Source organism: Ictalurus punctatus, chromosome 7 (assembly GCF_001660625.3).
Source record: "Ictalurus punctatus breed USDA103 chromosome 7, Coco_2.0, whole genome shotgun sequence".
Classification (NCBI taxonomy): Eukaryota; Metazoa; Chordata; class Actinopteri; order Siluriformes; family Ictaluridae; genus Ictalurus; species Ictalurus punctatus.
This window is the reverse complement of record NC_030422.2, coordinates 32657600-32679573: the sequence shown is the minus strand read 5'-3', so window position 1 is coordinate 32679573 and position 21974 is coordinate 32657600. Positions and strand designations below refer to the sequence as shown.

Below are 21974 nucleotides of genomic sequence, written 5' to 3'. Positions count from 1 at the left end.
ACTCCAAAGAACCACAGTGAGAGCCGTTATCTCCAAATAGAAAAAAACTCAACATAGTAGTGACCCTTCCCAGAAGTGGCTGACCTTCCAAAATTCCTCCAAGAACACAGCAACGACTCATCGAGAAAGTCTCAAAAGAGCCAAGAACAACATCAAAGGACCTACAGGCCTCTCTTGCATCAATAAAGGTCACTGTTCATGACTCAACTATCAGAAAGACACTGGGGGAAAACGGCTGCATGGAAGAGTGGTGAGGTGAAAACCACTGCTATCCCAGAAGAACATTAAGACTCGTCTGAATATCACCAAATCACACCTTTATAATCCTCAAATTTTTTGGGAGAATGTTCTGTGGACTGATGACTTAAAAGTGGAACTATTTAGGCTCCCTTTATATCTGGTGTAAACCAAACACCGAATTCCACAAAAAGAACATCATACCTACAGTCAATCATGGTGGTGGAAGTGTGATGGTGTGGGGATGCTTTGCTGCTTCAGGGACTGGGAAACTTGTAATAATTGAGGGAAACATGAATTCTGCTCTCTACCAGAAAATCCTAATGGAGAATGTCTGGTCTTCAGTCCGAGAGTTGCAGCAAGACAATGATCCAAAGCGTAGGAGTAAGTCCTAGTCCTAGAAGTAAGTGAAAGACTGATCTCGAGTTATCGGAAGCTTTTGGTTGCAGTTATTGCTGCTAAAGGTGGCACAACCAGATTTTCATTTTAAGGGGGCAATTACATTTTCACATTGGTGATAACTTTCTTTTCTTTCTTTAAAAAAAATAAATAAAATAATACAAACTGTATTGTGTGCTTACTCCAGTTGCCTTTGTTTTATGTAGTATTTAGTTTGAAGATCTAACACTATTTACTGTAGTATAATATATACACAAGAACAGAAGAAATCAAATCTTTTTCACAGAACTGTACTTTTGCCTCTCACAGATATGTAATAATGGATCATTTTCCTCAATAAATAAATGACCTAGTATAATATTTTTGCCTCATGTGTTTAATTGGGTTCTCTGTATCTTAACTTTTAGGACTTGTGTGAAAATCTGATGATGTTTTAGGTCACATTTGTGCAAAAATATAGTCAGTCAGTGGAAGGATTATTTTCAGATACCAAAATAGATCATTCTAACTAGGTAGTCTTACATAACTGGGAATTATTTTGGGAATAATGACTGGGAATTATGGTATTGGAAACAGCATCAGCTGATGAACATGTGAAGGCAGGTTTGTCTTTTTTTTGGAAAAATCCAGTGAAGAAGTCTTGTGTGTTGTCCAACTCTTTTCATCTTTATTATAATTAGACTAGCATAGTATATTCTACAGAACCAGTCATGCAGTTCTTCCATGTTCTAAAACCTAGTGACCTCCTTTGCTCCCTGCTCCCTAACAAAAGCCCCATTTTACCTACAGAAAAGCTTATAAAAGCCGTCAGCTTCTTTAGACATGTGTGAATGGAGACCGAAGGTCTGCGTGTGTGCTGCTGGTGAAGATCAGGAGCCAGAGTTCTGGTGTTTAGTCTGAGGCTACAGCATGGCGTTGATGACATTTTTCTCTGGCTCCGTTTGTAGAGGTGATGGAATAGTCTGGAATCCAGAACAGTGGGAAAATGCAGGAGAGAAAACACACCGGACAAAATTTGACTGGCGTTCGTGTAAAATGGTGCGAAGGCGCCATTAAACATGGAACATCCTCGCAAGCCAGATAAAACAAACTCATTGACACTCTCGAAGGTGGTAGATTTACACTATTTAGTATACTGTTTATGTGAATTTCTGTTATTCTCCAAACCTTGTAACCATGACAAAAAGTAGGGCTGGGCAATAAAACAGTATCGGTATTTATCGACGGTACATTTTTATAGGTAACGATAGGAAAAATGTTCGGTATAACGCTCGATACAATGTAAACAGACATGAATTTGGTTGCATCAACAACCTGCAAGCGTGAGCCGTCCCTGGATCATAAACAGCCTATCATATGCCTTGATAAATGAGTGTGCTACGAGTGATGAGCAAACAGCCAATAACAAGTTACGTATCTGTGGGGTTCGGTTGCGCCTTCTCCATGTGACATCAGAATACATGAACACATGCAAAAATGAGTTCAGAGCCTGCCGAGGAGATTGTGAATAAAAAAGGACATGTCGGCTCACCAGTGTGGCATATCGGGTTTCTTATCATCTGACCAACATCAGAACATCGTCGTGTATAAGCTTCGCAAAAAAAGTACAGAGAAACAAGCTGCAAGAGACTTGTAAATGGTCTGCATATAGCATATAGCACTTTTTTAACCTTAGCGGTTCTACAAAGCGCTTTACACTGTTTGTCATTCACCCATTCACACACACACACACACACACCAACGGTAGCAGAGTTGCCATGCAAAGGTGCTAGCGTGCCTTAATTAACAATAATTATTGATACCGAATGATATGAAACATTATATCATGATAATCTTTTTTACCTGTACCGCCCAACCCTAGCAAAAAGTAATTTGGTAAATATCTGGGAATGTTTAACGCTGGTGAAAATAAAAAAAAAATAAAATGTTTGCATTGGACGTAATTTATCAGTTGTGTAGTAAAGCTGTGTGTAAATTTCTTTGTTCGTTTTCAAACTGAACAAAGACATTTCTCACCAGATTTACAAATATTTTACTAATTTTCTTTGTAATTATGTGTTGTTAAATGCCAACCAGATGTAAATCCCCAAACATATTCATGGCATAGCTGATATACGTTAAGTCACGCCTGCAAAACTCCAGACAAAGGGCTGAAAATGACAAAATGATGACTAAACAGTCAAATCTATTTCTGTAGCCAATTCTTTATTTGTAGCACCAACTGACATTTGTTTATATTGCATGTTGCATTGTTGTATATGTATATAATATCTTCATTTTGTCAAGAACAAAAAGGTTATGGCTGTGTCTGAAATGGCGTACTACCTTACTACACAGCTGGCGAAAAGCAGTACGTCAGAGGTGGAGTATGTCCGATTTCTCCGTAGGCGAGAAATACCCAGATGGCGTACCGATTCCAGCGAGATTTTACAGTGTGCAAAAAATGGACACTACGCGAGTCAGACAATCCCATAACGCAACGGGACTGGTGCAGACGAGTTCAGAAAAAAAACTCAGGGAAGACAGCACGTCGGCTCTTTTTAAGTATTCGACCTTGGTTAAACAGGACTTGTTTAACAATATTTGAATAAATTGTTAACTTGTTGAAGGTTTAAACAAGAAAACAGTTCTCACAGCGTTTGAAACATTTTTGTGATCTCCATCATGCCTTAGTCGGCCAAGCTAACAGTAACAAATTTACCTCAGCCTGTTAACCCCGTCCACATTACATCACTAATTCAGTTCACTTTCCTGATGTGCATTTTGCCGTTAGTGTGGTTGCTTTAACCTGGTGGTCCCTTTAAGATTTTTGTTTTTATGGCAAATGTCTGATTAACGCGATTTCACAATGTTCAGTTAAAATGTATAATAATATTAATAATGATGTTAATAATAAATGCTGAATGCAGCATTTTCAGTGGCCAAGTACTTGTTTAGACGGGTCTCAAGATGATGTGAGCCAAACTTGGTGAAAATTGGACAAAATTTGGAGGAGGAGTAGCACAATGGCGCTTAGATGGAAGCATTTTTGCCATGTTATTGTAACTTTTGGCCAGTAAGTGGTATTGTCACGAAATGCATTGCATAGCCTCAGCGCATGGTGCTGAAGCTGCCTACCAAGATTTGTGTCAGTGTGCAAGGTCGTTGCTGAGATACAGATTCACTTCCTGTTTGGCGAGTTTACCATTTGGAATATCAACATTCTTTTGTGCAGGTTGATCTGAAGATGATGTGTGGCAAATTTTGTGTTGATTGGATATAATTTTTTTTTTGACAAAATCCAAGATGGCAGACAGGAAGTACACTTTCATTTCAGTTGTTGGCCTTCGTTCACTTCAGCATTCTTCAGCATTAGCATGTATCCTTCTAATGATATAAGGGAAAAAATATTTAACTTGTTTAATATTTAACAGTTCTTGACCACAAGGTGGCGAAGTCATGAAACTTCTTGGGTACATTCAGGGTGTGATCCTGAAGATACTTAGCAAGTTTCCTGATGATACGTAGATGCATTGCTGAGATGCACCCTCACATCCTGTTTTTTGTATTTGCCAGTGTCTTACAGAAGAATGGATTTGAATATCAAAATTCCATTGATAACATTTGTTCAGACAGGCCTCAAGATGATGTGAGTTAAATTGTTTGAAGATTGGACAAAATTGGAAGGAGGAGCACAAATGGCAGTTAGATATAATCTTTTGTACCGTGTAAATTATAACTTTTGACCAGTAGCTGGCGCAGTCACACAGTTTGCAAGTTTTGTGTCAGTGTGCAAAGTTGGTGCTGAGATACAGCCTCCCAAACTGATTGCCAAATTTAGTGATGATTGGACAAAATTTGTAGGAGGAAAAAATATGTAGCAAGCGAAAAAACTTTTCAGCTTTTCAGCAAAATCCAAGAAGGCGGAACATCTAATTAGCCAGAAAGTGATGTCATAGGGTGCATTAAACTCGTCGCAACCCATGGATTCCAAGGATACTTTTAAATTTTGGACACAGTTCAAAAGTTATGACCCTAAACGTACTTCCAAATTAGGCCCAAATGGGACCCGATGGTGGCGCTAGAGCATTGCGAGCACTTGGCCCAAATTTGGTCAGAACTTTCCTTAGACCCTCCCCAATCAGTGTGCCAAATTTCATAACTTTTTACCAGACGGTTCTATGGGTTACCTTAGACACCCTAGCCAGAAGAATCAGAAGAAGAAAAAAACATAGAATAACAATAGGGTGCCTATACACCTTCAGTGCTTGGCCCCCTTATAATTGGATAAACAACAACAACAACAACAAGTAAAACATTTAAAAGCCCAAGTTATTAAGTTTAATGACAAACGTCTGAAAGGTATACTTTCAGTTTATTCGATATATTGGTTGATATTAGCATGATAATGGCTAACGTGTGTGTGCATGCCTTTATTCTCAGGGAGAGCGTGTGTGTGTGTGTGTGTGTGTGTGTGTGTGTGTGTGTGTAGAGAGAGAGAGAGAGAGAGAGAGAGAGAGAGAGATAGGCAGGTTGAATAAGTGAACAGGATTAGTGTTGAAGGTGACAGCTGTTCTTGAGTCCTAACAGCTGTGTCCACTGAGAGACAGAGAGAGAGAGAGTGAGTGAGAGTGAGAGTGTGTGTGAGAGTGTGTGTGTGTGTGTGTGTGTGTGTGTGTGTGTGTGTGTGTGTGTGTGACAGAAACAAGTGAATGTTCAGAAAATAAAGATTAAACTGAGTCATGTTCCACTTGTTAAACGGTCAGGTCATTCTGTTTAGTTTGTGTTTAACCAACCAGAGAGGTTCTAAACCTTAAGGCCTACAGGAACTTAGCTAAGCAGGAACTCAAAAGGTTCCTGTTCACGCTAGTGGAAGTGTGCTTAATGTCACTGAAAACGTTCACACGACGGATGCGTGGGCGGCCGACATTTTGTTTATTAATACATGCCCACACACATCCCCCCCCCGCCCCCCGCCCCGCACACCAAACATTACACTCTTTCTGTTCAGCTGAGTCATTTACATTACAGACAGACAGACGGACAGCTGTAGAGAGATAGAATACAGAAAGGAGTGAAGGAGAAAGAGAAAGAGAGAGAGAGAGAGGTATGGATTAGTGACTGCACTACATACTGCTGTTTTCAATGTTTACTAGGTTTCAGTTTACGTACCATAGTGTGACCGAGCTGGTAATACAACCTCAGGCCTGGGTGTGTGTGTGTGTGTGTGTGTGTGTGTGTGTGAGTGTATGCGCTTGCGTGCGCATGCGTGCAGTAGTATGGTCTCTCTCCACACTGGGTGTTAATTTCATTATCTACTTTAACCATTGTACTTTAAACTGTGTAAAAGTCACACACACACACACACACACACACACACACACATACACACACACACACACACTCACACACACATACACACACAACATGTGTGTGCTAACTATTTTATTTTCAGGATTAAAATGAGGAAATGAAGACTTATTACTGTGTTACTGACATGCATTACTATATCCTCCTCTCTTTATCGCGCTCTCTCTGTCTCTCTCTCTCTCTATCAGTCTCTGTCTCTCTGTCTCCCTGTCTCTGTCTCTCTCTCTCTCTATCAGTCTCTGTCTCTCTGTCTCCCTGTCTCTCTGTCTCTCTCTCTCTCTATCAGTCTCTGTCTCTCTGTCTCCCTGTCTCTCTGTCTCTCTCTCTCTCTATCAGTCTCTGTCTCTCTGTCTCCCTGTCTCTCTGTCTCTCTCTCTCTCTATCTGTCTCTGTCTCTCTGTCTCCCTGTCTCTCTGTCTCTCTCTCTCTCGTTGTTTCTTTTCTGTTTTATACTTAATTTTTTTTCTCTCTCATCATCTCAATCTCTATCTTTCTCCTCCCTCGTACACGCCGGTAAAGGCACCACACACCCATCCTCCCACACACACACACACACACACACACACACACACACACACACACACACTGTTTGACCTTTTGACCCCGTACCTCCTGAAATTGTTTTTTTTTTCTTTGCATGCAGCTTCCTGAAAAATAAAAAGCCTCAAAGACCATGAAGTCTCATCTACATAGATTATTTTTTCCTTCTAGGATGTGTATCTGATTTTTTCCCCCTAACTTATTATTACAGATGGCACGGTGCTACTTTTTCTTTTCCAATACCAATACTGAAACCTCGAGTATCAGCCAATCTGATATACAGGAGCTTCTTTACAAACGACCAAGCTTTAAACAGTTTTCATAGTTAATCTCTTTCACACACTTTGTAAGTATAATAAAGTAGAAAGTGTGTGCATGTGTGTGTATATATATATACATACATATACATATGTGTGTGTGTGTGTGTGTGTGTGTGTGTGTGTGTGTGTGTTGTCCACTCTATAGCACATTTAATAGACAGCAGTTATTATTATTATTATTATTATTATTATTATTATTATTATTATAAGTTATCTAGAACTCAACAGTGCTGTGGTGTAAGATGGGATTTAATTATATATAAGTGTGTAGCTTACATATAACGGTAGACCTCTCTCTCTCTCTCTCTCTCTCTCTCTCTCTCTCTCTCTCTCTCTCTCTCTCACACACACACACACACACACTGCAGTTCACTGTTTATCTAACCTTTGATGAATACCCCAGTAAATACGCAGATGATCCCTGATTGATGTGTGATTGATCTGTGCACAGTGATTCGTGTTGTAAGCATCCTCGCTTGTCCGAGTTGGCTGGATTAGGGCGGCCCTCAGTGGACTGGATTGGCGGCAGATTAACCTCGAGCTGGATTAGGACAGACCCGTACATTAGCCCTCCCTTAAGCCTTTTAAGGCCTTTTTGTTTGCAGCTGTGTGCTCATTGTATGTTCAGCTTTGCTGCTATACCTGCAGTGACGGGAAAAATGTAAATTAATAAACATTTTCAAAACATGAGCAACAAACGATAAGAAAATTTTAGTTAAATTTAGCCGTCTTAGAATTTAGCCAGGAGTCAGCATCAAATCAAAAGCAGACCCAGGGCCGCTTCTGGCCATTTTGGCGCCCTAGGCGAGATTCCTTTTGGCCCTCTACATCTCTATCTCTCTTAAACAGCAGCACCCACTATCAACTATTACCAGGGATACCAGATTATGGCATGCACTCATAAAGCATTTCCTGATTTAAAGATTTAAAATAAATGCCCAGGCCAGGTTACCCCCCCTAATACTATCTTTCTCATGGGTGACTCAGACAAGGGCTTTGGGGTGCTCACTGGCGCCCCCAAGGTGGTGGCGCCCTAGGCAACGGCCTAAAAACAGCCCTCTGAAGACCAAGTGAGCATGGATACGATCCATCATTCAGGTCAGACAGAAACGAAAACAGGAAACACTTAAAAACAAGACTAATAACATTAATGCTAATTAGACTAATTAGCAGATAGTGCTCTGTATAAATCAACACACCCGGCTAAAGCCTGATGGAATGATGAACACGCTATATATTAACATTCATACTGGGTAGTTCTTGGTTGCTAAGGTGCTGTTAGTTTTTCCCATAATGCATTGAGAGCATATATTGAGAAGAAAAAAACAACAACAAGGCTGTTCATGTGAAATTTAGGAATTTGTACTACCAGGTGAGGTTTCGAGTCTGTGGAGAACTACAGAACAGGGAAAATTGGCAAAATCTCGCTAATGCCTAAGGCTAACGAATTAGCTAGGTAGCTAGCACTTATGTTAGAGCAGCTATAAACCTTCATTACCTCACCAGCCCTCTTTTTTTTCTCTCTTTTGGAATTAATTAGACAAAAAAAAAAACAGTATCTGTCTTGAAGATGTCAGAAAACTGAAGTGAGAACTGTGTGTGTGTATATATATATATATATATATATACATACATATGTATATATATATATATATATATATATATATATACTGTTTCACAGTAACTGGTCTTATAAACAGAACACAAATTACTCTAATTAACATTAACACATGAACTCAATTCTGAAGATTAAAGTAAAATTATTAATTTATTGGATGTTATTAATTCATATTAACATTGACTGAATTGTAAAAATCCTCCTGTTAGTCTCACATTCACTCTCCACACACACAAGCATTTCTACTCCATCACTGAACATCACACTGGTCATATATATTATACACTTTCTATACATTAACATTCACTGGATATGAAATACACTACTCTACAAATATATTTTTCTGTGCATTATATATATTTTTTTTGTCAACTCATCTTCACTGAAATCTTTCAGCGGTGTACTGGTATGGAAGTATAATAGTGGTGGGAAATCTCCTCAAGGCAAAATGGCATGTTGAATTACTTAAACTGAATAAAAACTTATCGCAATAACATCCTATCCCAGGGAGCATGGGGCACAAGGCGGGGTACACCCTGGACAGGTGCCAATCCATCGCAGGGTACAATCACATACACACACACATTCATACACTACGGACACTTTAGACACGCCAATCAGCCTACCATGCATATCTTTGGACTGGGGGAGGAAACCGGAGTACCCAGGGGAAACCCCCGCAGCACGGGGAGAACATGCAAACTCCACGCACACAGGGCCACGGTGGGAATCGAACCCCCGGCCCTGGCGGTGTGAGGCGAACATGCTATCGCAATAACAATACTTTAATTTTTCCACCCGGCAATTTGACACAAATTGAAAAAAAAACCCCACAGCAATATCAATACTTGAATTAGTTTCCTCTGAAATTCATTGTGTTTGTATATTTTGATTGAAAACACAATTCCAGCATTCTAAATTCAATACACACATATTCACCTTCCTAAAATACCGTTCCAAAATATTCAGGTGTTAAAAATCCCATCTTCATTATTCGTCAGGTAATACTTCAACACATTCTTTTTCAACCTCACAAATTGGGGTCTTCACATCCGGGTCTCACAGGAAGAGCAATACACAGTACATGTGTGTGTGTCTGAGTGTCATACTGAAAATGAATATTTAGCAGCGTGTGAGAATTGTTCATCTGTCTGATCATCTGTTGAATTGTGAGTGTTTTGTGTGTGTGTGTGTGTGTGTGTGTGTGTAGCATTTGGTTTTGTGTTGCCAGATTGAGTGTGACACACTTCCCCAGCGGGATTTTAACATTCTTACACACTGATTTATGTTGGTGTCTGGCCTCATAAAAACTAACTGCACTCTCACTCGTTTATCTCGCACACACTCGCGCTCAGCCGTACAGAAAATATTACACGGTTGCAGTGTGACATATTTACACACACTCGAGCTGCGACGATACAGTAAATCTACAGTGTAATAACAGTAGTGTGGTTTTTCAGTGCTCTTAGTTTCTGCTTACTGCCTCACGTGTCTGGTTTACAGCGCGGTAGTTCACGTCTTCATCCAGTAGCTTTAACCAAGTGCAGTAAATGCAAAAACGCGCACGTGTGTGTGTGTGTGTGTGTGTGTGTGTGTGAGAGAGAGATACGTACGACAAAGAGGCTGTGTGTGTGTGTGTGTGTGTGTGTGTGGTCCGGTTTTATGTTTTCCATATTGCTCCTCTGAATGGATCTTTTTTCTTCCACTGTTTTTGAGCTACAATTCATTCACTAGTCGACTTTTTCCCCACACTACATGTCATCGTCCGCTCGAGAAACTATAATGCAAAAATAAAAGACGGCAAAGCGATACCCTCATCTCTCCATGTTTATGGCTTCTTTCTTTCTTTCTTTCTTTTGTAATCACCTTCATCTTCATCATAAGAAGATGTGTGATTAACTTTGAGTGATCATGTGTGTACTGCTAAATGTAAAACTGTGCCACGGAACATCCCGTTCTCCTACGTTTAAATTGGAAAAATAACTATATATATATATATATATATATATATATATATATATATATATATATATATATATATATATATATATATATATCGATAGATAGATACATATAGAATAAAAATATTTCTAACATTTGAATTTGATTTAGTTTGTTGAGTTATTTTTGTATGTTCCTGAATAACCTGTTTAAGTGACGCGGAGATCATGTGATCTTGTTTTGAGCCCATCTGTTGTGATGACGTCAGGACGTGTTGAGGAGTTCACAGCTGAATTTAACACGTATTCGTGCGAACACGTCATCGACGCGGGTGCTGTGAAAAACAACCTGTTAAATTCTCACTACCACCTGACATCTCTTTATATATGCTAAAACACACACACACACACACACACACACACACACACACACTCACACACACACATTGCAGGTGCACACTGTAGACCCTCCGCCAAAATCTTGTTCTTTAGTGTATCACTGTTCTTTTTTTCTTTATTTATTTCTTATTGCCATATTTATGCTTCTCCTCTCTCTCTCTCTCTCTCTCTCTCTCTCTCTCTCTCTCTCTCTCTCTCTCTCTCTCTCTCTCTCTCTCTCTCGCTCTCTCTCGCTCTCTCTAAGAGAACAAATCTAAGGATTTGTATTGAGTGCTTAAGCTGCTCTATTTTCTCTATCATTCCAATATGAGTGTTAAATGTGAGTGTTAAACGCGAGTGTTAAATGCGAGTGTTAATTGTGAGTGTTAAATGCGAGTGGTAATTGTGAGTGGTAAATGCGAGTGGTAAATGTGAGTGTTAATTGTGAGTGTTAAATGCGAGGGTAAATGCGAGTGGTAATTGTAGTGTTAAACGCGAGTGGTAAATGCGAGGGTAAATGCGAGGGTAAATGCGAGGGTAAATGCTGTCACGGAACGGGACTGGAAGCGGATGCAGGTGCAGATCAAAGTCTTTATTATACACGTAACTCAACAAACAACGAAAACGCGGTCTTCATAGGAAAACGAGAAACTGGAATCATGGCATGAAACGAGAGCAGGCATGAACCGCAAGACCGCTTAGCATGCTAACGCATTTGCTACCGTATACAAACATAACTTACGTTACCAACGATACAAACGATAATACTGCGCCAAGTGCGCAGTAACCGAGGGGTTTGAATAGCCAACATAATCAAACCAAAGCATGGGTACCTGGGGCAAATCAAAGACATACTCCAACTTAACCAAATGCTCAAGCGGGAAGCGAGCGAACCAAAACAAAGTCGCGTATCCAGTCCAAGGCTGTGCCTCAGTGCCTCAGTGCATCTGCTGGCGATGGCGTAACAAATGCGAGTGGTAAATGCGAGTGTTAATTGTGAGTGTTAAATGCGAGTGTTAAATGCGAGGGTAAATGCGAGGGTAATTGCGAGGGTAAATGCGAGTGGTAAATGCGAGTGTTAAATGTGAGGGTAAATGCGAGTGGTAAATGCGAGTGGTAAATGTGAGGGTAAATGCGAGTGGTAAATGCGAGTGGTAAATGTGAGGGTAAATGTGAGTGGTAAATGTGAGCGTAAATGCGAGTGGTAAATGCGAGTGGTAAATGCGAGTGGTAAATGCGAGTGGTAAATCCGAGTGGTAAATGTGAGGGTAAATGCGAGTGGTAAATGCGAGTGGTAAATGTGAGGGTAAATGCGAGTGGTAAATGCGAGTGGTAAATGTGAGGGTAAATGCGAGTGGTAAATGCGAGTGGTAAATGTGAGGGTAAATGCGAGTGGTAAATGCGAGTGGTAAATGTGAGGGTAAATGCGAGTGGTAAATGTGAGGGTAAATGCGAGTGGTAAATGCGAGTGGTAAATGCGAGTGGTAAATGCGAGTGGTAAATGTGAGGGTAAATGCGAGTGGTAAATGCGAGTGGTAAATGTGAGGGTAAATGCGAGTGGTAAATGCGAGTGGTAAATGTGAGGGTAAATGCGAGTAGGTGTTTCCTGAAATTTTTATGTGCTTTTTGACAGCAGCTCAGCAAGACAGTGCCGAGTAAAAGCAGTCGCAGTGTTCACACTCACACACACACTGTGTTTAACCGTGTGTGACGCACTCAGGGTAAGTGTGTGTCCTTTATTTCATGTGTTTGATAAAGAGGAAAGAGGAAACATCATCGGGAAACATTTCTGAGCTGCAAGAGTCGGAGAGTTTCTGATGAGTGCCACGCCCTTCCTGAAATCAACCTGTCACTCATTTAGGCAGAGATGCTGACCTCTGTCATGGAGAAACATTTCCACTGGGTTTTGCTGTCAGGAGTGAGATGAACACACACACACACACACACACACACACACACACACACACTAGTATTTCTGTCACTTTTTCTCTTTTTTCAGTCAGTCTAACACTCGCACTGAGGCCTTAATAAACATGAAAAAACAGAACAGCATGTTGATCATGTGGTAAAGAATTCATTTGGTTTACTTCACATTAATCAGCATTAGAACACATGCTAGAATTTGAAGAGTGCGTCTAGAGAGTGTTACTGCTACACAGATTAAAGCCAACAGATTTTAATTGATAATGAATAAACACTCCCTTTATCAAGCAGCTTTATAGAATAGCACTCGATCCAGCACATCCTGTTATTGTGCACCAAAAGTTAATCGTACGCACGGCTTAATGAAGCCACGAGATATTCTCATCGATCACACTTTTAATTCCATTTTAACTGAGTCATAAAATCACGCCAGTGTTTGTAAAACATCGCCACAGATTGTTCCCTGGAGACACGTTCATAACGCCAGGCGTGACCCGTCCACCTGTGATCTTATCACCCAGGACGCAGGTTAATCCCGGGAGTGCCCCGGGGCCCCTGTGCGTTATTAACACCACTACAACACGGCCTCAGATCACAGAACACAGGAACGAGCTGAAGAGCTGTGTGTGTGGACCCGAAGACCGTGGCACTTCACACACATAATCTACAAACTTCAATTCAGAGTTCTCATTTGCAGAAATCCGTTGAGCGTCTGGTTTTGGGAAGTGGGCTCTGATTTACAGTACTCCGCCCCCTCATCCCATCTGCTGGAACCTTCTCTGGGAAAAAAATCCCAAAAAACTTCTGAGGCTTGATATGAAACTCAGAAAACGCTTACATGAAGAGATGTTGTGTTTTTTTTTTCTAATAGTACAGAGTGTGAGAAACTTTTGGAGAACATCTGTTTTGAAAGTCATTAGTAAGTGTGTGTGTGTGTGTGTGTGTGTGTGTGTGTGTGTGTGGTACACTACCGCCTGTCCTCAGAAGACCTTCCCAGATTTCCTCGTGTCCGGTGCTGTTTTCTTCCCATTAATGACTGTTTGAAGCTGTGTGAAAGAGGCACTTTGTTCCAAATGCCACACTGTCCTACCCCCAGGGGGCAACAATGGGTGAAGGGGCAGTACAGTTCAGGATTTAGACTATTTACGTATTACTGATTCTTTTCTTACTTGTTCTGTTTATTGCTGCCACAAGCGCTATGTCTCGACGTAAAACACACACGATAAATAAACCTTTATTTGTTTATTTATCTATTTATTTATCTGTGTATTTATTTATTTATTTTCTCATCCGTTTGACAGACATGTTGTTCTATTTTTGACTTTTACGCGTTTACTGATAGACATTAGATATTTAATTTAATTACAATTACAATTTTATTAACCTTATTGTCTAATTAGTCATTTATTTGTTTTTCCTTCATTCTCTAACTGATTATTCATTTGATATCATTTGTATTTCATCTCATCTTTTTGTTGGTTCACTTTTGCTATTTTTGACAGCTTTATTTATTTTTACCCATTGAATAATGTTTTATTTTGTAATCTTTAATGTGTATTTGACAAACATGTCGTCCTTTATAGTCTTCTTTTATTTATTTTCAACTAATTGTTTTTTTTATTTATTTAAGATTATTGTCCTTATTGTCTGGTAATTCATTTATGTATTTATTATTTATTCCCTAACAAATTATTATTGTTATGATTAACACAGTAACTAACAGTAAGTATGATTTATTTCCTATGTTTTATTTATTTAGTTATTTATTTGTTTGTGTATGTGTTTGTTTATTCACTCATTTGTTTGTTTGTTTTTTTTCCTTACAAATAATTTAACATCCCTGTGTGAATGTGAGCACACGTTCACCTGTTCTCTCCTGTCTGAGTAATAGAGGCTGCTTTAGCCAATCAGAGCTCTCGGTTTTTACTGTCACCTCCCCCAACACCTCGACCTGGCAATCATTCATGTGGAGACAGTGAATCTCCCGACCTTTTGGCAGGGTGAAGCAGCATTTCCGCAGCGGATTAAGACAGACAAAATAAACAATACAAGAAAAAATAATATATAAGAAAAACAAATAAATAAATAAATTTATAAAATTCATGTCACATGATATTCATTCTTTTCTTTCTTATTGTTAAATATTTGTGACTTTACCTTCTTTGGATTCTTTTATATTATTGGCTAAAGAAAAAAGTAATGGAGATGTCAAAGAAGTAAAACACACACACCCACACACACACACACACACACACACACACACACACACACACACACACACACACACACACACCATAGTCATTTGTTTTATTCTCAGAAGCAGCATGAATAAATGATGTGTAAGTCTGAAAAGACCTCTGCCACATGACTCAAACACAAGGGCAAATGAAAAACGTGATCTGTGTGTGTGTGTGTGTACGTGCTGTGATGTGATGTGTGTGAGTGTGCTGTGATGTGATGTGTGTGTGTGCTGTGATGTGTAGACCAGAGGATGCATCCTGATGTTTCTGCCAGGAATAAAAATGTGTGTGATTCTCAGGAGTCATTTGGTGCAACTTTAACTAGTTTTTGGCTTTAAAATGAAACCCTGAAAAATTATTCACTTTCACTTTTTTCACGCCCGAGGCTGAGCACTAGACGATACAAGAACATGATGGCTCGATGCCTGATCTTTTGTCTTAACTGCTTAGCCTGATTAGCAAATATTTAACCAAAGTTTTCTTGTTTTTTTCCCCTTCAACAGGTCATCCTCATCCTGACGAGATATTACCACGCTGATTCCAGCAAAGTGCTCGAGAGCTCCCTCTGGAGGTAGGACACACGCTGTGCATTTCTCCCAGTTAACAGTTCGAATGTCACGGATCAAGAAAAATGGATTATTTGGGCTTCGTACAAATAACATCGTAGTGACGTGATGATGTAGTTCAGCTAATTAAATGAAATTGCAGGCGGAACGATCAAACCGACGTGACCAGCATACGGATAGAAATGAAACTTTGTCTGATTCATAAAATAATCATACGACATCTAAACTAACTGTGATTTTGAATGCAATTAACAAATCAGCTTCAGCTGCATGAAAGAAAGCTCCACCCATCCATCTAGTGTTGATCATATTAAACTAAAGTCACCTTATATCTGTCAGGGATGTAGAGAAACAGGACACAAGTGTGTACATTTAGCGTGCTTATTTGGGGGTAATCGTAAACCATTTCATAAGAAATTAACCATGTAGCATGATTAAGACTTCACTTCAAGACCATGAAACATCAGGGATTAAATAATCTGAATAATCAAGGGAGGAATTAAAAACAGGTGAGCTGCAAACAGTGATTAATGGGGCCAAGAACTTTCTTTTCCTACATCTTAGTGACAGAGGAAGACCAAAAGCCAACAGGAACATCAGCACCTTGCTCTCAGGGAGATATACCACATTTGAAGGCTAAACATCGATCGTTGCTGAGATATCCCCTAACATCCTGTTTTCAGTGCTATTAGACTTAAAGTTGCTGAGATGTACTCTCACTTCCTGTCAAATTCATTTGCAGGTTATGGATGAAATGCCGCATGTTAAAAATCCAAGAAACCTTTTTTTTTTTGGCGTTGGTTTTGTAAACATATCTCCACGTTTACCCGAATGGTGGCGCTAGAGGGCTTGAGTGTCCTCGACAAAAACTGCTGTGAAAGTAGCTGAGACTATCCTCCATCACTGTGACAAATTTCATACAAAGTGTATGAAACATTGTAGAAGAAGAAGACAAAAACATACCATTCCAGTAGGTGGCCTGTGCGCCTTCAGTGCTTGGCCCCCTAGCGATCATGACACAGTGAGGAGATAATCAAGACAGTTTAGTCGATTTCTGCCACATTAAAGAAATAAAACACTTGGGGACGTGCTGTTATAGGAAAATAACCCAGCATTCAGTTGTCGCACCACATGACGAACGATAACCTGCTATGGAAACCTGATCATCATTTGAGCAAAGAGGCGTTGAACGCTCGGCTAACAGACGTGTCGATCAGAGTCAGTAACCTGGAAGAGTGAAAATATCTTAGAGTCTGTGTTTGATTCATCTTCAACACTTGCCAGAACTGATTTTTAAAAAGCATTTCCTGATGACTCTGATCGACATTGGGAACTCGGTGCACATCCAGTGCACGTCCTGAAACACTTTGTAGGCCTTGGTGTCTCTTTCCACAGGGTTTGCAGAGATGCTGCTTTAACGAGCCGCACCATAGCTTAATTAGGGACGCTCTGGGGATTTACAACATGCCGTGCTAATTGCCTCGCTAGCTCCCTCATTATCAGCTAGCCTTGACCAGCGCTGTGTTTGCTGTGGTTATGTGGAGTGTGAATGTAAATGCGAGAACGTTTGGGAGTTTCTGAGGTGGGGGTGATGGTTTAACACCACGTAAAGGACGTGTCGAGGATTACGTGCGAGGAAAATAACGCAACGCGCACGGAATAACTGATGCCCTGTTTGTGGCTAGTCTGTCTGAGATCGAGATGAGATCTGAGAAACAGAAATCATAGAGCGGAATGGAAATGATAACAAAGGAAGGAATGCAGGAAGAAGGAAATAAATATTGATGATTAAAAAAGAAAGGTGTAGAAGAGAACAGAGAAATTGGAAATATGAAAAGAAAAGTAGAAAAAAAGGAACAGATGGGAAGTGAAAAGTAGATAAGAGAGGAATGTAGATGCAAAAGAGAAAATAAAGGAAACCATGTCAAAAAAAAATACACAGAGGATGAGAAAAAGAAAGAAAAGACAGAAAAATGGAACAAAGGACGCAGGGGAACAGAGAGAGTCAGAGAGAAGGGAATGATAGAACACCGCAGACAGAGTGATGGAGACGGAACGAGGGAGAAAAAGACGAAGGTAGAAAAAATGGAGATGGATGAATGAGTACAAACATGAGTAGGTTCAAGCACAGGAATAGAAGAGAAAACATAAAGAGGAAGATGGAGAGAATGATGGAGGGAGAGAGAGAGAGAGAGAGAACAAAGGAATCAACGATGAAGGAGAAAGGACAAAGGGAGATGAAGTGAAAGAAAGATGGATCGTAGGATGTAGACAGGAAGAGAAAGAAATGAAATAAGAGAGGGAAAGTAAGAAGAGGAAAGGGAGCAGACTTTAAAAATGGACGCAAAAAGGGGGGAAGAGAAAATGAGAGTAAAAGAAGACAAAGAAAGAAAGAGAATAAGAAAGGTGAGAAGGAGAAAAAAAAGAGGGACGAGCAAAATGAAAAATGCATGAAGGGGAAAAAGAATTGAAAATAATTGAGAGAGAGGGGGGAGTGAATGAAAGAGTGAGAACAAGGAAATTACATGAAGCACAGGACAGTGGATGAAGGAGAGAGGGAGAAGGACAGAGGAATTATGGAGGGAGAAAGAATGAACAACATGCATGGAGAAACCCTTAGGGAAAGAGAGAGAGGTCTACTTACTTGTTTGTGTGTGTGTGTGTGTGTGTGTGTGTGTTTGATAGCGTGCCACAGGGACATCTGTGTCCCACCCCTCCCCCTCGCTCGCCCAGCTGAGCTCCTCCATTACCTTCATCTATTCATTCGTTCATTATCACCATCACACAGTAACTCCATTACATCACTCGCTCACTCAGTCCCTCAGCAATGACATCACACTGACCTCTCAGCCAATCAGAGCGCAGAGCTGAGTTACAAACGGAATCCCACGATTTCTAGAACTAGAATATTCAACTGTTCTTTAATTTTATAAGAAAAAAAAGAGGTTGGATGAAAGAAAGAAAGAATGACTAGAGAAAGGAGAAAAGCTACATCGATGGATGAAAGAAGAAAGAAAAAAATAATAGATATAAAAGAAAGAAAGACTGATGGTTAAACGAGAGAGAGAGAAAAAAACACTGGTGGGTAAAAGAGAACGAAAGAACGACTGATTGAAAGAAAGAAAGATAGACTGGTTGATAGGTGAGAGAAAGAAATGAAAAAAGAAAGAAAGAAAGACTGGTGGGTAAACGAAAGGAAGGATGAAAGTAAGAAAGAAAAAAAGAAATGTACAGTGCCAAAAAGACAGTGGAGACTGAATGAAAAGGTGGGAACGAGAGTGAGAAAGAAAAAGAAGGAAATGAATGTGTTCTTTATCAGCGTCACACAGTAACTCCATTACATCACTCGCTCACTCAGTCCCTCAGCAATGACATCACACTGACCTCTCAGCCAATCAGAGCGCAGAGCTGAGTTACAAACGGAATCCCGCTATTTCTAGAAGTGGAATTTAATAAGAAAAGGACTGATTGGTGAAAGGAAGAATGAACAGAGAAAGAAGGAACGGGATCACAGTGCAGAGATTCAGCTCGGAGGCGTCTCTGTGAACATTAACCTGGAGAAGGGTTTCTGCAGCACCATTAGTCAGATTAGATCGGAACTCCCTGCACTTCAGATTGGACCTCCATTCTACACACACCGCAAAACAAATCCCGACACCATGCAGTGTGTGTGTTAATGAAGAAGCTCCTGGTCTCCGGCTCCTCTTCTCTACATGGCCCAGAGGTCAAACTCCTGCTGGTCCTGCTGTTCTCCAGCGCTCGGGGTCTACAGCACCACCTGGACCTGCTGTACTCTCAGACCCGGGCCTGGACAATAACCCCCCCCCCCCCCCCCCCCCCCATTACTAATCTTTATCAATCTAGCATTGAATGAGATATAAAAATCTATGAATCAGTAAATTAGCGTCTATTCTGTCTGGTTCTGAGGGGATAGAGAACGACAGATAAACAGAGAAGAGAATATCAAGGGAAAAAGAAAAGTTGGAGAAACACAACCAAAATAAAAGAGAACGTGGAAGATGTAGACACCGCAGGAGAAAAAAGGACAGAGGCGAAATATACTGAAAGAGGTGAAGAGAGAGAGAGAAATGGAGAGGAAGGAGAAAGCACTAGACACTAGCACACGTAGCTTCGGTAAGCCTGTGATGTGCAGAAGAGAGAATCTATCACTCTTTCTATCTCAGCCGGGTGAATTATGTACGAGTTCGGCTCCGGGCACCAGCCCATGTTTTAATCGCTGGAGGTCGGCTCGTAAACCCTGTGCTGAAGTTATAACGGAGCGGAGAAATAAATCAAACATAACTCACTGATTAGAACGATGAAGGAATCCTCAGAGAGGCGGAGCTCAGCTTCCACACTGGAGGAATTTATACAGACAAACTGGAAGGAGAGACCGAATCGTTAAAAGCAAGATGAGGCAAGTTCACGCCGAACAACCAGGAGAAGTGTTTGTGATGGAATGGTGAGAGTGTGATTCATCTTCCATTGTGTTAACCCAAGCAGCGCTCACTGATATCACTTCATTCGAGGGTCACACACAGGTGTCTTATCTCTGTGTAACACCAGCTTACTCAATGCCTTCTTTTATTTCACACCCTATCTTATAGCTAACGAGTGAGCTACGCATGTAGCTATTCATGTGTATCTGTTCAATGTCACGCCTCCCAACAATTCTGAAATGAAAAAAAGAAAGAAAAGTAACGAAAGGCTGATCTATGAAAGAAAGAAAGAAAGACTGATTGATGGATGAAATAAAAACGAAAGGAAGAGTGTTCTATGTGTCAATTGAGCAAAAAGAAAACAGGGAAAAGGAAATACACGTAGAGATAGAATCATTGGAAAGACAGAGAGAAAGAAATTTTACTCACAACCAGTTAACCGACCGTAGTAGAACAGCAATAAATAAAAGAAAGATGGAGTGAAAAGACTGATCGATTGGTGGATGAAAGAAAAAAGAAAGAAAGTGTTCTGTTTGTCACATCCAAAAATATTCAAAGAACAAAAAGAAAAGAGGGGGGGGGAATTAGAGAAAGAAAGACAGATGTTTTTACTCATAACCAGTTAACCAGATCTCCACCTTGTAACAACCATACTAAAACAACAATAAAAGAAAGAAAGGTGGAGAGAAAAGAAAGATGGATTGATTGAGGAAAGAAAGAAAGAAAAAAGAAAGAAAGACTGACTGATGGATGAAAGAGAAAAGAAAGAACAAGTGTTTTACTTGTCACAGCTAAAAACGTTCAAATAGCAAAAAGAAAAGGGGGAGGGGACTAAATATTAAAACAAAAATAAAAGAAAGAAATTTGGAGAGAAAAGAAAGTAGGAAAGATTGAGTAAATAAATAAATAAATAAAGAAAGAAAGAAAGAAAGAAAGAAAGAAAGAAAGAAAGGAAGGAAGAGTTCTATTTGTCACAGCCAAAAATGTTCAAAGAGCAAAAAGTAAAGAGGGAAAATAAGAAATAAAACTAGAGACAGAATTACTGTAAAGAAAGGAAGAAAGAAAGAAAGAATATTCGGACATTATCTTTCGATGGATATTTCTTTCCTCAGTTCAGCCAATCACAGTGGAGTATGCTGGAATACTTATACTGCAAGAGGCAAGATAAAACTAAAGTACGGAAATAAAACACAGCACCATTTCAGCGTTTTGTGTTTTCACATTGTCCATCTGGTTAAATGTGTGAGCTGGCTCCGTCGCCTATTCAAAACCCATCCAGCATGTTACACAGCTGGAGGTAATTGGAGGGGGAAAAAAAGCAGCTGAAAAGAAAGACTCCAGAAGATATAATAAAATAAAAAGATGTCTCAGAGTGCGGTTGAAGAAAATCAGTCTCCTCCAAGTGGTCTTGGGCCATGTCCCAAATGTAAACCGAGCTGCTTGTGTTTTAAGACACTGGAACAGAGCGAGACGGGTTTGTACAGATTGCCATTTTACAGCCCTTTTATGTGGAATGTTGGACTGTCATCGGACCTTCTGCTTCACTGACGGCTTTGAGTTGTCGTTGGTGGTGATGTCTTCTTCCCCAGATGTGTCTGGAGGAAATCGTCATTCATCAAATCATCATTCGTCGTGTTGCTCATGAATAATGTTAGCGATGTGAAAAGTGGATACCAAATATGTGCTGCTGGCTTTTTCCTATGTGAAGAGACTGAGAGAAAGGTGGCACTGGCGAAAGGGTTCTTGTGCTGGAGACAGGTGGGAATATTCCACATTTTTCCACCACAAAGAACTAGAGCACATGGTACAGGTACTGAAAACCTGATGGTCTGGAACCCATTAGGTGCCCATTACCCATTAGTGTGTGTAAAGTGCTTCTGCAGCTATAAGAGAAAATCGTTATTAAAATTTGTAAATGTTTTGGAGTGTTAGATGAGCTGTCTGACTTCACGGCAACATCTGGCAATGCTACATGAGATTTCTTAATGTTACTTCCATTGCTGTTGACAGAAAAAAAATCCTTCG

At 40.1% G+C, this 21974-nt stretch overlaps 1 protein-coding gene across 2 annotated transcripts in view; it reads left to right on the top strand.

Moving 5' to 3' along the window:
• sorcs2 (sortilin-related VPS10 domain containing receptor 2) overlaps positions 1–21974 on the top strand; it is a 222260-nt gene that overhangs the window by 56707 nt on the left and 143579 nt on the right. For both annotated transcript variants that reach the window (XM_017473025.3, XM_053681729.1), the window contains exon 2: positions 15448–15515. In XM_017473025.3, the coding sequence (XP_017328514.2) occupies positions 15448–15515 (68 nt within the window). The remainder of the gene's footprint in view (positions 1–15447; positions 15516–21974) is intronic.